Source organism: Podarcis liolepis, assembly GCF_965112155.1.
Source record: "Podarcis liolepis genome assembly, chromosome: 12".
Lineage (NCBI taxonomy): Eukaryota > Metazoa > Chordata > Lepidosauria > Squamata > Lacertidae > Podarcis > Podarcis liolepis.
Genome location: NC_139563.1, coordinates 3,035,309 through 3,051,157, shown reverse-complemented (window position 1 = coordinate 3,051,157; position 15,849 = coordinate 3,035,309). Strand labels below are relative to the sequence as shown.

The following is a 15,849-nucleotide window of genomic DNA, read 5'->3' as shown; positions in this document are numbered from 1 at the left end:
GCCAGGGAATGGTTGCCGGGGGTGGGGGTAAGAGGTGCGCAACCTTTCCCAGGCCACTGTGACGGAGCCGAGGAAGGAGGTCAAGCTGTGTGTGTGCTTTCTGCCTTGGGGCCTCCTCCTCCTCTTCCTTTCACAGAGAAGTCGTTTGGGGATGGTTGCAGAGGCTTCGCAAGCCTGCCTATCTCTCCACGCTGCCAGGATCACTCTTGCAGAAATCCAACAGGCAGGCAGGCAAGCAAGCAAGTGCAAGCTGCAGCTTACCCTTTGCAGATGAACAGGTGACACACAAGCTCACCCTGCACAGACTACCTGGGGCACGGAGCGCACACCTGGTGAGCTGGAGGTCAAGGGAACTGCAGGCGGAGACACAGCAGGAGAACAAGGTGGGAGTCGGAGGACCAGCTGATCAGAGTGCGGAAGGAACAGAACACACCAGATACAGGCAACAACCATTTTACGCGAGGGTTGCGTTCTGAGGCACCACTCGTTGTAAGTGAAATTGTGTGTATTGGGAACACCACCGGAAAAGCCTGCAAAGACCCTCAAAACTCTCCACAGGCCTCCATTGCCAGTGCAAGGGCTCCTGGCATTGCACCTGCAAAGGCTCATGGGATTGCTAGGTGTCGTTTCCGTGCAGTTTTCACCTTTTCTGCGCTCTTTCGGGACTGTTTTTGCCCTTTTCCTAGTCACTTCTGGGTTCACAGCAATGCACACGCGTGTCGTTGCACATACTGAACGCACGTAAAATGGTCATTGCCTGTACTGAGTAAGAACCACCTGCTGGATGAGGTCAATGGCCGACCTAGTCTAGCATGCTGTTCTCACAGTGGCCAGCCAGATGCCTCTGATAAACCTCTCCCCTACTGTGACTTCCCGTAATGCTTCTTCTGGGAGGAGTGTGAGAGGACTCCAGTACAATTCATAGGTGTTCAGGGTGGTCTCCTTAATCCATGGTTGTACGGGAGGCCTACCGTGTGTTGTGCAGGGAACCACGGTTTAGCAGACAGATTCAAAACTTGCTGTGTCACAATAAACCATGTGTTACAAGCGCATTTGGTCGCTGACAAAAGAATGAGTCCCGGAGCAGCTCTGCTGGAGCAGGGCACCTGCCTAACCTTGGGTATTTGGTTTCCAACACTGGCAAGTTACAGTGCCTCTAGGGCAGTGTTTCCCAACCACTGTTCCGTGGCACACTAGTGTGCCGCGAGATGTTGCCTGGTGTGCCGCGGGAAAAATAAAAAAAAATGAAAGATTTTTTTTTAAAAAAAAGTCAAATTTTCGATTGGGGCGCCGTCACTAGATGACCCCTGGGGTTCTCTCCCTCCCTCACGCTTTGCGCCTCCCTCCTCCTCCTCCGGGGAGGCCCTTCCTGGCTCTCGGCCAAGGCTTGGCGGCTGCCACTCACTCACTCGCTCGCCCACCCGTCCCTCCATCCCTGCACCCGGCCTCTCCCCCTCCCTCCCCGGCGCGGGGGCTGCCGGGATCCGTAGTCCCCTCGCCCTTGGGCTCCGCGCCCGCGCGGGGTGCACAAACTACGTTTCCCAGCGTGGCCTGGCGGGCCGGGCGTTTTGTTTGAAGCGCTCTTCTCCCGGCCATGGAATGAGCGCAGCGGCGGCGGCTGGGCGAGCAGGGGCTCTTCCGCGCAGACCCCGCGCAGCCTGCCTGCGCCCCCGCGGAGATCGGGCGGCAGGATGGAGCCCGGGGATCCCCGCGGAGGCGGAGCGGCGGAGGCTGCCCCCCAGGTAGGGCTGCATCGGGGTTTTTTTATTTTTGCAATGCTGCATCCGCGCCAGAGGGGACGCATCGGACCGCGGGGAGACCCCTTGGCGGGCGTGCAAGGCAATGACTGCGTGCAGGCGTTGCATGGAGTGCAGTGCAATGCAATGGCAACACGGTGCCCTGCATGCATGCATGCAACTTCCACCGGCGCTCCGGACTTGGCAGGTGAGGGGGGTCCCCAGTGGGCGGCAGAGAGAGCCGGGAGGGCGAAGGGGAGCTGCGGGGGGAGCAGCGCTGCTCCCCGAGCCGAGCCCGGGGGGAAACTTCGGCGTCGTTGCGCCGGGTGTTGGAAGCAGAGGCTGGCGGGGGCCCCTCACCTGCAAAACCTGGTCGCCTCTTCTATATTTCGTGCATTGCATTCATCGCCCGCTTTCTCCTCCAAGGAGCTCCCGGGGGCGCGCGTGGGTCTCCCGGTGTTATCCTCGCAACAACAGCCCTGCGAGGTGGGTCAGGCGAGTGGCCCAAGAGAGCACCCAGGGATTGTCCTGGCCAGGTGGGGTGATTTGAACCCTGCTCTCTGCCCGGTCTTCGTCCTCATTTAGCCCCCACATGTGCATGACTGTGCATGACTGAGGTTTTCCCCCCTCGTCTTGGCTATGGCGTGAGTCTGTGCTGTTAATTAATGGGGTTCTGCCTTCGGAGAAGATGAGCCAGCCCTCAAGGAGGTGATTATGTAATTTGCTAGCAATTCATGTCCATCCCGGCGTGACGCTGCGCGCTGACGTCACGGGGCTGTAATGGTGGTGTGCCTCGAGATTTTTTTCATGAAACAAGTGTGCCTTTGCCCAAAAAAGGTTGGGAAACACTGCTCTAGGGCAGCAGAGGTGGTGAGATTCTACTCAGATACCGTGGTCTAACATGTTTGAGGCTAGGACAGACATCTCTGTGCTGGTCACATATATGCAGTTGTACATGGCGGAGTTGTACAACTGGGCAGTGGGGTGGGGAAGGTAGAACCAGATAATAAACAACAACAACAAGCCCAGACAACAACAACAAGCCTAGGCAAGTTTACAGAAGGAAAACAAAGGACTGTGGTGCTGCCTGCCTTTGACAGCTTCAAATAATGTCTAACACAGGGTGACTTAACTGCCTGTTCAGAAGTCTGATCTGACACACGCACACAGACTTTTCTGATCTCCCAAGGGCTTACTGATTTTGGCAGTGGCAATGAACATAATAATAAATAAAGGAGACACAGTGCTAGGATTTGCAGAGTGTGTACAACTGATGTGTACTACCAGAAAGAGCCTGAATGTGACCGTGTGGGGGGTGGGTTTTCTGACCAAACCCTCTATTGATAGGCAGCCTGCAGAGGACTGGCCAAGAGTGAATGTGGCCCTTGAGCATAACAAAAAATAATAAAAGTCGAATATGATAAAAAGATACTATAATATAATAAAACAGGTTGCCCACGGCAGATCTAATAAGGTGCTTGCGACATGATTTTCTTCTCTTCATGGGGAAGATTGTGATGGTTTGTGCAGTTGAGGAGAACACTTGTGCTTTCTCTGAACTCTCATCCATTGTGCAAGCATTTTGTACGGGGTGGAATTAAAATCAGCTGCCCCAATCTTTTGTCCTCCAGTTATTTTGGACTACAATTCCCATCAGCTCCAGCCTGCCTGGGGAAGGGTCAAGGATGATGCGAGTTGTACTCTAAACTAGGGGGCTCCAGGTTAAACTGGAGGTCACTGCAGGCTTGCCCAACGGAGGGAAGTTTCCTGCATCCCTCCTATACAGCAAAGAGCGCTGAAGCCCCCCCACAATGGGGCAACCTTTGTTGCTCATTCCTCTGACATTGCTGTGAGGAAGATGCTCATCCCTGCCACTCATTTGGACAACCACAGTCTACCATGAAGTCTGTGCCAGTCATTCAGGGGAAGAAGGCTGTTAACAGGTCATTTTCCCAACCATGCCTTCATTCCAGGTTTTAATTAGTTTTGCTAGAGGACTCGCATTTGCTAAGAGGCACAGACTTCTGGGGTACTGGAGCAAAAGAGGTTGAGCAAAATAAATCCATCTGGCTTCAGTTGCTCATGTTTTCTGGCACCGCAGGCCTACAAGCACAGCGCCACTGATGAGAACGGACAGGCCTGGATTTCTAACAACATATAACAGTTTACCCAGAAAGAATCGTGTACCTGACAATTTGCCTCTTCTGCTTGCGCCTCCCCATCTGTTGTCGCCCCATCGGAACAGCCTTGCCATGGTGTTCTTTGCTGCTTCCTCTTCCCATTTTAACTATTTCACTGCACAGCACTCCAAGCGACCACCCTTTTCCTGATCCCATACTTCAAACTACTATAAAATCTACTCCTGCCTTCCCTGCTCATGGATCTGTTCATGTTTCTTCCCGGAGAACAAACTGCTTTAGGATCTTGAGGTTTGCAACTTCTTCCAGAAGAGCATGCCTACGTTCAGGGCGAAGAAGCCCAGGCATCCGTTATGCAGAACTGTAGAGCTGGAAGAGATCCCAAGGGTCTAGTCCAAGCCGCAAACAATAATTTAGATCAGGGTTTCCCAAACTCAGATCTCCAGCTTTTTTTGAACTACAATTCCCATCATCCCCGACTATGGGTCTTGCTAACTAGGGATGACAGAGCTTGTAGTCCTGGAGACCAAAATTTGGGAAACATTGATTTAGATGAACATGCTAACTATAAATAACACTGATCCACTAAGTATTTTATCAAGGCAACAGTAGTGGTGAGGAGGGAGGGAGAGAGAGAGAGAGAGAGAGAGAGAGAGAGAGAGAGAGAGAGAGAGAGAGACTGCACTCCAGAAACTGAAGGCAGCATGAACTACACTCCTTTAGATGCTTTTGGCTTCTCAGAGCAGTTGTTGGCGCACACACAATTGGCACATTAGAGCTGCTTGTCTTAAGTTACTTTCAGGAGGTTATGTGCTGTTTAATCCTCTCCTGAGAGGTTATGGGAAAAGGTTCATCACGAGGTGATGCCTTGGGTTCAGTATATTAAGACAGGGCTTGGATTTGAAGAAGCCTCCCTCGAGTACTTTCCACAGGGCGTCGTGAGGCACTGGTGCTAGCGCATGTGTATCACGCCATGTCTGGTGTGGGGCAGCTAAGCAAACAGAACAAGCAGCCCCTGCTTAGAATGGCACTGCCCCCCCCCTTCCAGGGCACTGTAATCTGATGGAAGGCTTGCCCTCTTTCATTCATCGGCCTCCAGAGTGCTGATGGATTGACAGGTGTGGAGAAGCGTGCTCAAGTGGGGCTCTTACAAAAGGCCAGGAAATGGAAGATATAAAATGAGGAGATGAAAAGCGGTCATGATGAAATTACACAAAACGGTAGTGTGCAAAGCCAGCTATGAGGAAAGGTGCTCTCTCTGTCTCTCTCAGAGTTATCCAGATCGGAATAACCCTTTTTCGATAATGAAGTGTGGGGAAATGGCACGAGAGGTACTTAAGATCCAGAATTGCAGGACCTGTACATCATAAAGTGGCCTGATGTTTCCCAACGCTCCAAAACCTAGGGCTCTGAGTGATGTGTGCCCCTTGCAGAGCAAACAATGTATTCTGGGCCCATTACTTGGCTTCTTGAGAAAACCTAGCTTTCAAACTTAAAGCAAAACCCGACACTTCTACACATGGATGTGTCCCAAGCGTGCAGGCACATTGCTCCCTCTCAGCTATTTCTTTGTGCCCATTTTTTGCCACAAAGCTATGAATTTCTGGGGGAAGGAGTCTGCAGAATCGCTGCAGTTGTAATAAGCATACAGTGGTACCCCGCAAGACGAATGCCTCGCAAGACGGAAAACCCGCAAGACGAAAGGGTTTTCTGTTTTGGAGGCGCTTCGCAAGACGAATTTCCCTATGGGCTTGCATTGCAAGACGAAAGCCCATAGGGAAATGCTGGCGGTCGGGAGCAAAGACTTTTGCCCCCCGCCGGCCTTCTGGAGGGGTCCTCTTCTGAAGGCCGGCTGTTTCAAAGCGGGGCGGGGGGGCAGGAACACCTGCCCCAGCCGCCCCACTTCGGAACGCTGCTCCGAAGCGGGGCGGGAACACCTTCTGAAGGCGGGCGGGGGGCGAAAGTCTTTGTCCCCCCTGCCTGCCTTCCCAGGGGCTTTTAAATCGCCCCCGACAGCGGAGAAGTCCTCCGCTGTCCCGGGGCGATTTTAAAATGCCGCCCGCCAGCATTTTAAGATCGCCCGGACAGCGGAGAAGTCCTCCGCTGTCCCGGGGTTTTTTAAAATGCTGGGGGTGGGAAGAAAAGCCCTTGTCCCCCCCCCCAGCCTTCAGAAGAGGTCCGGGGACAGACTGTCCCCGGACCTGGTCTGAAGGCGGTTTCCCTAGGAACGCATTAATTGATTTTCAATGCATTCCTATGGGAAACCATGCATCGCAAGACGAAAAACTCGCAAGACGAAGAGACTTGCGGAACGAATTAATTTCGTCTTGCGAGGCACCACTGTACTTACCTGCTGAACCCGGCACATCTCCACAGTCCAGCCTCAGACCCGTTTCCAAACTTCCACCAAAAGCACAAAGGGGTGTGTGTGTTTCCCAGCCCTTACCTGGCTGCGGTGGGTGAGGAGGGGGCATCTGGTGGTGCATCATGGGATACGGAGGAGGCTGCTGGTGAGACAAGAAGCCCGGGTGGCTGGGGGTCCCCAGAGGGTTCATGCCAGGGCCGCTGGAATGCTGGTGGGACTGCTGGACGTTCTGGCTGTGCTGCTGCTGCTCCATTTGCTGGCGGGCGCGGAGCTCCGCGTACTTCAGCTGCTCCATGTGGAAGTTCTGGCGCTCCGTCAGCAGCTGTTGCCTCTGCTGCTCCAGCTGATGGGGGAAAGGGAGAGATTCACAGCTGTGTATTGACTGAAAGCCAAGCTATAAAAAACCCCTTGTGCTTTTCCTTCCGCATACAAGTCTGTACAGTACAGCATTCCTTGATACAGTGGTACCTCGGGTTACATACGCTTCAGGTTACATATGCTTCAGGTTACAGACCCCACTAACCCAGAAATAGTGCTTCAGGTTAAGAACCTTGCTTCAGGATGAGAACAGAAATCGTGCTCCGGTGGCGCGGCAGCAGGAGGAGGCCCCATTAGCTAATGTGGTGCTTCAGGTTAAAAACAGTTTCAGGTTTAGAACGGACCTCTGGAACGAATTAAATACTTAACCCAAGGTACCACTGTATTCGGTTAAAGCAGTGGCACCCAAACCTTTCCAGGCCACAACCTCCTGAACTAAACCAACACATCCATTATGGAAAATGACACCGCCGAGGCTCAACTAGATCTTGAGCGCCGCCATCCCCATTTCTGGACTAATGCCCCTTTAAAGCCATCACCTCACCCTGAGGGGGTATATTCTGTAATCTGTGCAATTAGAACTTCAATTTTCTTTTTTTTTTATTGTGTCGTAAAAGCTTTATCAAATAGAATTTTAGAGTTCGAAGGGATCCTGAGGATAATCTAGTCCAACGCCCCGAAATGCAGGAATATGCAGCTATCCCTTATGGGGATTGAACCTGCAACCTTGGTGTAGTCATCACCACACTAACTAACTGAGCTATCCAACTCATTTTATGCTGTAAACAGCATTGCCAAACGTCTTGCTCTGCTTTCTTTTGGACTGCATCCATGAGGATAGGGTGGGTGGGTCTTGTCGTCTGTGCAGCCCAGGACCTCCAGACACATTGCCCAGGCCTGCGCCCCGGAGAAGTCGCTTCGGTGCTGCTGAGGCAGCAAAAACCCAATGTGGGAGGCAGCAGTTATGAGTTACCAGTCTCTGCACCCACAGCGGGCGCTGTTATTCTCCAGCAGCTTGACCTTCAGCGCTGGAGGCGTACTAAGTTATCTCTTGAGACAGACAGGTGTCAACAAGAGCTATTTAATATGAAAGGTAATCTATAAATGCTTTACGAATTAAAACATTTCATACTAAATATTTAAACACTATAAAACGCTACTTATTCCATCCTGAATCTGCTGCCAATTTCATTGGATGTGTCCAAATGCAAGTATTATAGAAAAGGGGAGGAAAAACTATCTGCTTCTTCCATACCTCTCACAAGTTTTATAACATTCCCCATTGGTGATCTCTCCCCCCCCCACCGCCGCCCCTCGACTAAAAAGCCCTCAACACATTAGCCTTGATAGAGAAGATGTTCTCCAAACCCCTGGCCATTTTGCTTGCCCTTTTCTGCCCCCTGTCCTGCTCTGCAACAGTCTTTTTGAAACAGGGCAGTCAGAACATTAAGTATAAAGAAACAGTAATGCTGACCCCAGGTATTCATTTGTGAGAAGCGGGGGCCCATTGTGCCGTGTCCGGCTGGCAGGTGCCGGCCCCAAAATAGGAAGCATCCTGGATTTCAATCCATATCGAGGATTAGAACAGGACAACTTGCCTGACGCATTTCCCTTGCACTCCCATGTTCTCACTGCACCATGTGGTTAAAGCTCATCTCAACCACGCAGGGCACCATCCTTCTGGGAGAGTGCTCACAGCTGCATTCCAGTACTTGGGGTGGTGGGGTGGCCTCTGCAGCACGCAACAACTACGGTGCATTTTATTTGTGCTAATATGCCTTCCTTTCTCCTTGGATAAACAAGACACATATTTCCAAGGATTCACCAGTGATAATAATGGTGTGTGGGAAGAAAAAAACACACGATTCAATAGCTGGGGGGCAATTTCACAGCTGAAACTGCTCCGAGAGGAAGGCTTAATAAAGCAGCATTGTTGTGGCAGCTCTCTGCGATGGAAACACACACACGCTTCTCCTTCCAAATCACGGCTCTTTGGAGCTACAGCACTGCCAAAATTGGCCGCCTCATTCTTCCCTAGTGGGGCAAATAGCTAGCTAGAAACACGCAGCAGCTCTTTAGGGTCATACAAAAAGCAAATGCAGCCATGTGGGTTCATATGGGGGGACGACAACCCTAAAAGGGTACAATTGGGCAATACCTCTACCAGTGCAGATGAAAGCTACATTCTCCAAGCAGTTTTGCCATGTGCAATCTCTGTGGCGGGCGAGGGGTGCGGGGAGGAAGAAACTGCAATTGCCACAGATGCATGCATGCGTTTAGTGGGCAGCGTATTCTAGGTGCTGTACGAAACATGCAAGTAAAGCTCTTGAACAGAATTTTAAAAGAGAGAATTTTAGCAAGCCAGTGTTTCACAGCGGATAAGAGTGTTGGGAATAGAGTGTCAGGGTTTCAAAACCCCACTCAGCCATGAAGCTTGGGCCAGTCACTGCCTCTTAGCCTAACCCACCTCACGGGATTGTTGTGGGGATTAAATGAGGGGGCGCGGAACCATGTCCACCACCTGGAGCTCCTTGGAGGGAAAGGTGGGATAAAAATGCAGCAGATAAGAACATAACTTTTATGCCGCAGGAGTTGAATGGAGGAGACAATAGGAGAGGCTTGGAAAGTAGAAGAGATGAAGTGACTGGTGGCCAGCAGGAAGGAGGCTAAGAAGAAGTTGGTTTGCTACAGTCTGAGAGGCAACACAGAACACAGAACTATTCTATGTAGACATAGCAGAGGCAGAGCAGCCTTTCAGCCCCAAAGCCCTGAACGCCTCTCGGTCAGAGGCAGGAAACTTGCCCACATCCCCACAAGTCAGGGGCCACCCACAAGTAAATCACCTGGTGCAAATGACTCTGGGTGACCTGCCTTTGCCTGCAGTTTGAAACCAAGCTTCCAGGGCAAAGTAGCGCGCACAGGACCGCCCAGGCAATGCGCAAAGAGCTTTGCAGGCACAAACAACCAGCTGATCTGTAGTGCCTGCAAAGTCCTTCCTGTCCAAGTCCTGCCTTTGCCATCGATGGTGACAGGTGTAGGCAGGTAGGGCTCGCTTGGCCATGGCAGCCCCATGGGTCAAAAGGGGAGGTCTGGTGGGTCCACATAGCCCCGCAGACTGGAGGTTGCCCACCACCAGCTGTTTAGTCAAGAACTGACTTGTCGACCTTCTTGGGAAGATAGCACCAAGACAGGACCCTCCTCATATTGACATTTTAACTGCAAATTCATCTCAGCACACTAGCCTTTGGTAGCCTTTCGAGGTCACGTAGAAAGCGACGAGAGAAAAATCACACCAAGATCAAGCTCTGCACGGCACTCAGCGCATGACGGCAAAAGCTGGGCAGGAGCAGAGATTCTGCTCACAGCGGTGACAGTAATCAAAGGGAGCAATCCAATTGGGCCAGGGAGGGCTGACAGTGAGCAAGGCTTTCAGGATCTGTAATTGGGAAAGGTTGCCTTGAAGCGGGCTTTATATGACAAGAATCAGGCTGCCTAACCAAGGCTGCAGCAGAAGCCACAAATGCTACATGCCAAGCCATAGATACCCAGATGTGGCAACTAGAGATTCGCATGCAAATGCCAAACGGAAAGCACAAACGCCTGCATCTGTTTGGTTTATACAACTGCTGTTTCCCCCCCCAAAAATATTGAGTATTATTACTTTGGGAAGGTATGACCAATGAAAGGAAGGAGGCAGGGGTCCAGAAAAAGAGAGAGTCATGTGGGAAGACAGATACAACCCGGGCTTTTCTGAAACTTAATGAAAATAGGAAATAGAGCAGGATCTGAGGTTGTAAAATTCTGCACAAGGTCCTGAATTCAGCTCACACACTCTGCATCTCCAAATGGTGGGAGGGAGGCAGGGCAAGTTCAGCCTGTTGTGCAGCCTCTCAAATAACAGCCAGGGGGATTCTGCTGCGCAGTGTGCACTGGAATTCGGTCTCGGTTCATATTCGCTGGGTGGCTTTACCCAAGTTGTAACTTCATTGTTTAAAATGGTATCTTGCAAGTGGAAATTTTTTATCTTGGCACTAGGCAGGCACACAAGTGAAAACGCTGCTCCAGGAATCAGGAAAGAAGAACCCCACCCCCCACATGTCACTGTCAACTGTACATCGTAATACACTCTGTCACAATTTCTGGATTAACAAGTGCTCTTGACTCAGAATACAATTTGGGCTGACAGCCCTAAAACGGCTTCGGTTTACAAATTAGATCATATTATGCACAAACCTGTTGACTCCCCTCCTCTGCTCCCCACTTCGAAACGACAAGGAAACAGCCTTTATTGTGCTACAAGAGGTTTTGGGCAACTGACCCACAGGAAAAAACTAAAAGCTGCATTTTTTTAATCGCTGGGAGCTTTTTGGAAGGAAATTTACAAATGAGAAAGTCTGCTTGGAAAGAGACAGAATATCAGATGCCTGAAGATGGAGTGAGAATGGCTGATGCAACAGAGGATTTTCCTTAAAGATATGGGAACCCAGGGAGAATCTCCCCCTTAGCAACAGCTCTTACCTTATCTGCCAATCAGCAGCAGGGTCTGTGAGCTGGTGGGGAGGAGCAAGGCAGAGATGCTCAGCAAAAGAGCTGAAGATACAGATTTTTATTTTTTTGGTGTTGGGGAGTGGAAGATACAACACACCTCCTGACACGGGGCTGAGCCAGAAAGATGCAGCCTGTCTTGGCAATCTGGTACGTCAGGTGATAAATGCCAGCAGGAAAATGCAGTGGCAGAGAACCTGTTTTTGCATGCAGAAGGACCCAGACTCAAACCCCCACATCTCCAGGTAAGGCTGATGTGCTGCCAGGAATCGGGGAGAGCCACTGCCAGTCAGTATAGACAAATTCTGATCAGCATCATGGCATCAGGGGGAATGTGTTAAAGACTCCCCCACAGCCCACCATTCTAACCTGGCTTGGGTCCCCCTCATGCTGGCTATCTAAGCTGTTAAAAACCACAACCACCACACCTGCTAGGTAGTTGAGTGTGGCCCTAAAGGAGGGGGAAAGCTGAAGGAAGAGGGCAGAAGAACCTAGAAGTTATTACGCATCAGAATCCGGACAACACATATCCTTTAAGCGTTCCAACCTTGGAAAATAATTCTCCCTGCTCTCTGACAGACAGCTGCCACACTCACTGCTAATTTTCCCAGTCCAGGACAAGATGACAAGCGGGAGAAGCTCAGGATGTCCTGAGAGGGGGTGGGGCAGACAGTTGCTGGTTTTTGGTCCAGAATGATTACCGTGCTTCAAGCCCGCTTGCAGGTTTCCCACAGGCACCTAGTTAGTCACTGTGAGAACAGGATGCTGGGCTCTTCTTAAGTTCTTAACCTCCCCATTCAGTGCCAAACCAGGGGAACAAGCTGTCCTCATCCAGGCAAGCAGTCAAGCAGAATTACCTGGCGGACCTATTAATGCCAACATCCTCTCAACACGGAGGGGGGTGTCCCTAAGAGGACACAAGCTCCTCCTTGCCTATTCCTTCCCTTGCATGAAACCCAAGGCCCCAATTCACTTGGCCTCCAGACCCCTTGATCAGAAAGAAACAAGATGCAAGTATTGTGTGATGAGAAAGAGAAAGAGAAAGAGAAAGAGAAAGAGAAAGAGAAAGAGAAAGAGAACAAGCCCTACACAGAATGGACAGGGGTTACCCAGCACAGTCATTTGGGGTTGATGGGAGCCATAGTCCAACATCTAAAGGGCACCAGGTTCACAAATGCCGTCACAGAAACCGAGCTGAAGAGAATGCCACAGAATCGCAGAGTTCGAAGGTACACCAAGGGTCATCTAGTCCAACCCCCTGCTCTGTGGGTCTGCTCTGCCCATACAGAGGGAAAGAGCAGTCCATCTTCTGACTTCTTCTTGAAGCAAATCAAAACACTGCAACTGACCTGGATTTTGAAACCTGGGCTAAGCTCCTAGGTGGACGGTGCTTTATTGCACGATGTTTCAATTTAACTAGTTATAGGCTTCCTCTCTAACTTTTATTGCAATGCAGAGGTGCTGTCCAAGACAGCTGTCGGATGCAAGAAGAGCCCATGGAGGTGCCCAAGGATTCCATCCATTAGCATCAACCTAGCAGTTGCCCCAAGTTACACCCTTTTGCAGTCTCACCAAGGTCCAATCCTAGACACCGCTCCTGCAACTTCTAAGGGGAATCTAATTAGGCTGGCATTTGAGGGTCCTGTGAAGGGTGGTGGAAGAAACTGCTAATGATATATCCCAGGGGTCTGCAACCTTTAAGACAAAAAGAGCCACTTGGACCTGTTTCCGAAGAAAAAAAAACTGGGAGCCGCAAAACCATTGCGACATTTAAAACAAATATATCTCCGGAGCCGCGATCTGACAGCGGGCGAGAAGGTGACATCAGGATGGTGCGTGACTAACGCACGCACCGCCCCCATGCGACGTCACAGCCAGTACAGCGCCCGCTAAAGTGGGGAGTGTCGGGGCGCACAATGCGCCTCCTCCCCTCGCTAGTATCCGCCCCAGAGCCGCGGCAAAGGTGTAAAAGAGCCACATGCGGCTCCGGAGCCGCGGGTTGCAGACCCCTGATATATCCCAATACACACAAAGCTACTTTTGATCCAAATGATCCAAGGGATAGTGACAAGAGGCAAAGCAACTGAATTCTGGGTGTTCAGAACCTGTCAAATTAGCACACTCCATTTTGAAGGAACTATCCTCAGATACTCAGTGTCCCAAACCGTTCTCCAATTTTTCTTGAATCGGACAGGAAAAAACCAAGTCCACAAAGTTGCAGAACTGAGATAAGTAATCAGCCCATAAATGCATATGCAATGAAACTTTCAAAACCATATGAAGAGTAGATCTGTACAGATGTGTGTTATCCAAAAGCAAGGAGGCATCATCAATGCACAGGAGAGAGGCAACATTTCGATGCTGATGAAAAGCTTAAACTGACACAGCCCCCAGAGTACCAACGCCGCTGAGCTTTCAGGGGGCACCATATAAAAAATAAACATGCCCCTCCCCAACCAGTCTTACCGCCTCTTTCTCTCTGTCCATGATTGTTTCCAGCTCCTCAAAATGACGGAGTTTGATCTCCAGTTTCTTCATCTGTGTTTCCACCAGGAGGGCGACCAAGGACTTGATCTTCCTTTCCTCAACTGCAGCTAGATGCTGGGAGGAAAAACACAAACACACACACCTTACCTACGTGCAGGAGAAACAATAGCACCCCCCCCCCGATTTTTCATTTGTACAAAGCATTTTCTGACTTCTAACCTGGTAACAGTTCATTTTCCTCTAAGACTTCAGGGGCCTTATCAAACATACGGTGTCAAAGTCATTTGAAAATGTGAACTAGCTGGTGCTGAGACTGCATGAGGTCTGAAGGTTCAATGGTAGCTTAATTTTATGCTATTTACAGTATTTGCTTGGGAATCTGTTTAATGCCAAGATTTATCAGAGAGCCAAAGTAGCCCCTGATGTATCCTCCTCTGCTGCTTGCATGGAGTACTAACCCGCAGATGACTGAAATTGAAACTGTACAACTACTTTACGTAGGAGCTCATTACAACAACCTATAACAAAGTAGTATGTTTAAATTTCCACTAATGTACCGTATTTTTCGTCCCATAGGACGCACCTAGGGTTTTTTGTGTTTTTTTTGGGGGGGGGAATAAAGGGGGAAAAATTTCCTTTATTTCCCCCCAAAAACCAGGTCGGGGAAGCCGAACCAGGTCGAGGAAGAGCGGGATGGCGGCGCTGCGCCTCCCTGCTGTCCCCCGAGCTTGTGGGGCTGGCCGATGTCTGCCTGGCGCGCGGGGCGCTCTGCTTCAGGGTGTCCTGCGCGCCGGGCGGCAGGCTGCTATCCGCAGCGTGGGGAGCCCTGCGGGGAACTCGTGCAGGGCTCCCCACGCTGCGGATGTCTGCCTGGCGCGAGGGGCTTTCTGCTTCAGGGCGCCCTGCGCGCCGGGCTGCTATCCACGTGCCGGATGTCTGCCTGGCGTGCCGGGGCGCTCTGCTTCAGGGCACCCCTCGCGCTGGGCAGCCGGCTGCTATCCGCAGCCTAGACAGCCCTGCGGGACCTCCCGTAGGGCTGCCTAGGCTGTGGATGCGTTCCCGAAGCGCTGGGCGCTCTGCTTTCAGTGTGCCCAGCGCTCCGGGAAGCAGGCTGCTATCCGCAGCCTAGACAGCCCTGCGGGACCTCCCGCAGGGCTGCCTAGGCTGCGGATGTCTTCCTGATGCCTGGAGAGCAAGAGGGGTCGGTGCGCACCGACCCCTCTCGCTCTCCAAGCTTCAGCGAAAGCCTGCATTCGCCCCATAGGACGCACCCAGATTTCCCCTTCATTTTTGGAGGAGAAAAAGTGCGTCGTATAGGGCGAAAAATACACTAATAACTTCATTTACTCCAAGATGGGCTTTGACACTGAAGTTATGATCATGGGAACCTCTGGAACAGCTGTCAAGCTGATCTGGCACTACTAAGAGTGCATTTTGATACATGGGACTGAGTCATACCCAAGACACAAACATGGCTGGCTAACAGGTCGCAACAATTCCCAGATGTTTCATGCAAACCAGGAGGGTGATTGGTTCATCTACTAAGAGCCTACTGGATCAGGCCAATGGCCAATCTAGTTTAGCATCCTGCTCACACCGTGGCTGGTACCTGTAAGAAGCCGACCAGGAGGACCTGAGCACACCAACATCTTCTCCACTTGGAAGAGAAAAGCAGAACACGGTTGCCCCACAATCCAGCTTTGGAAAGCACCAAACTGCCAGTAATGACTCCCTCTTTTAGGAGCGCAGGATGCCTGTGTCTCCATGGAATTCAAACTGACTGCACTGACTCGTAGCAACTCTCTAAGCCTCACTTGAAAACGCCAAGGACTGAACCTTGGACATTCTGCACGCAAATCAGATCTTCTACCACTGAGCTACAGGCCCTTCCCAAATTAGCCAGACACCTTTTCTCTACTCACACCTTAAAGAAAAGGAGGCTTGGCTTAGCTAAGGCAGAAAAGCCACCCTTCCTGTTTGCAGAATATTCATCCTTATTCGGATTTGTATTGCTTGCCTTAACGACACCCGTCAGTTTGTGATGGACAGGACACTTGCGGCAACGTATGTTATGCAAGAGCCCTCTGCTCAGGCTAAGTCTCAAGCACTCGGAGATGGTACAAGTCAGGCTGTGGGAGTATCTGTGCTTGAAGGGGAAGGACCCCTCCACTAAGACGTATGACGGCCCCAAATTTCTTGATCATGCTATTTCGCCATTGATTTCTCTATTCGTTGGGTATATCTCTTTCTGTTTCATTCT

General features: G+C 51.0%; 1 protein-coding gene across 1 annotated transcript in view; it reads right to left on the bottom strand.

The window, feature by feature from the left end:
- Positions 1 to 15,849, bottom strand: part of SMARCC1 (SWI/SNF related BAF chromatin remodeling complex subunit C1) — a 95,125-nt gene that overhangs the window by 17,217 nt on the left and 62,059 nt on the right. The window contains exons 25-26 of the mRNA XM_083466660.1: positions 13,569 to 13,703; positions 6,321 to 6,582 (exon numbers count right to left, since the gene is read on the bottom strand). Coding sequence (XP_083322786.1) covers positions 6,321 to 6,582; positions 13,569 to 13,703 — 397 coding nt within the window. The remainder of the gene's footprint in view (positions 1 to 6,320; positions 6,583 to 13,568; positions 13,704 to 15,849) is intronic.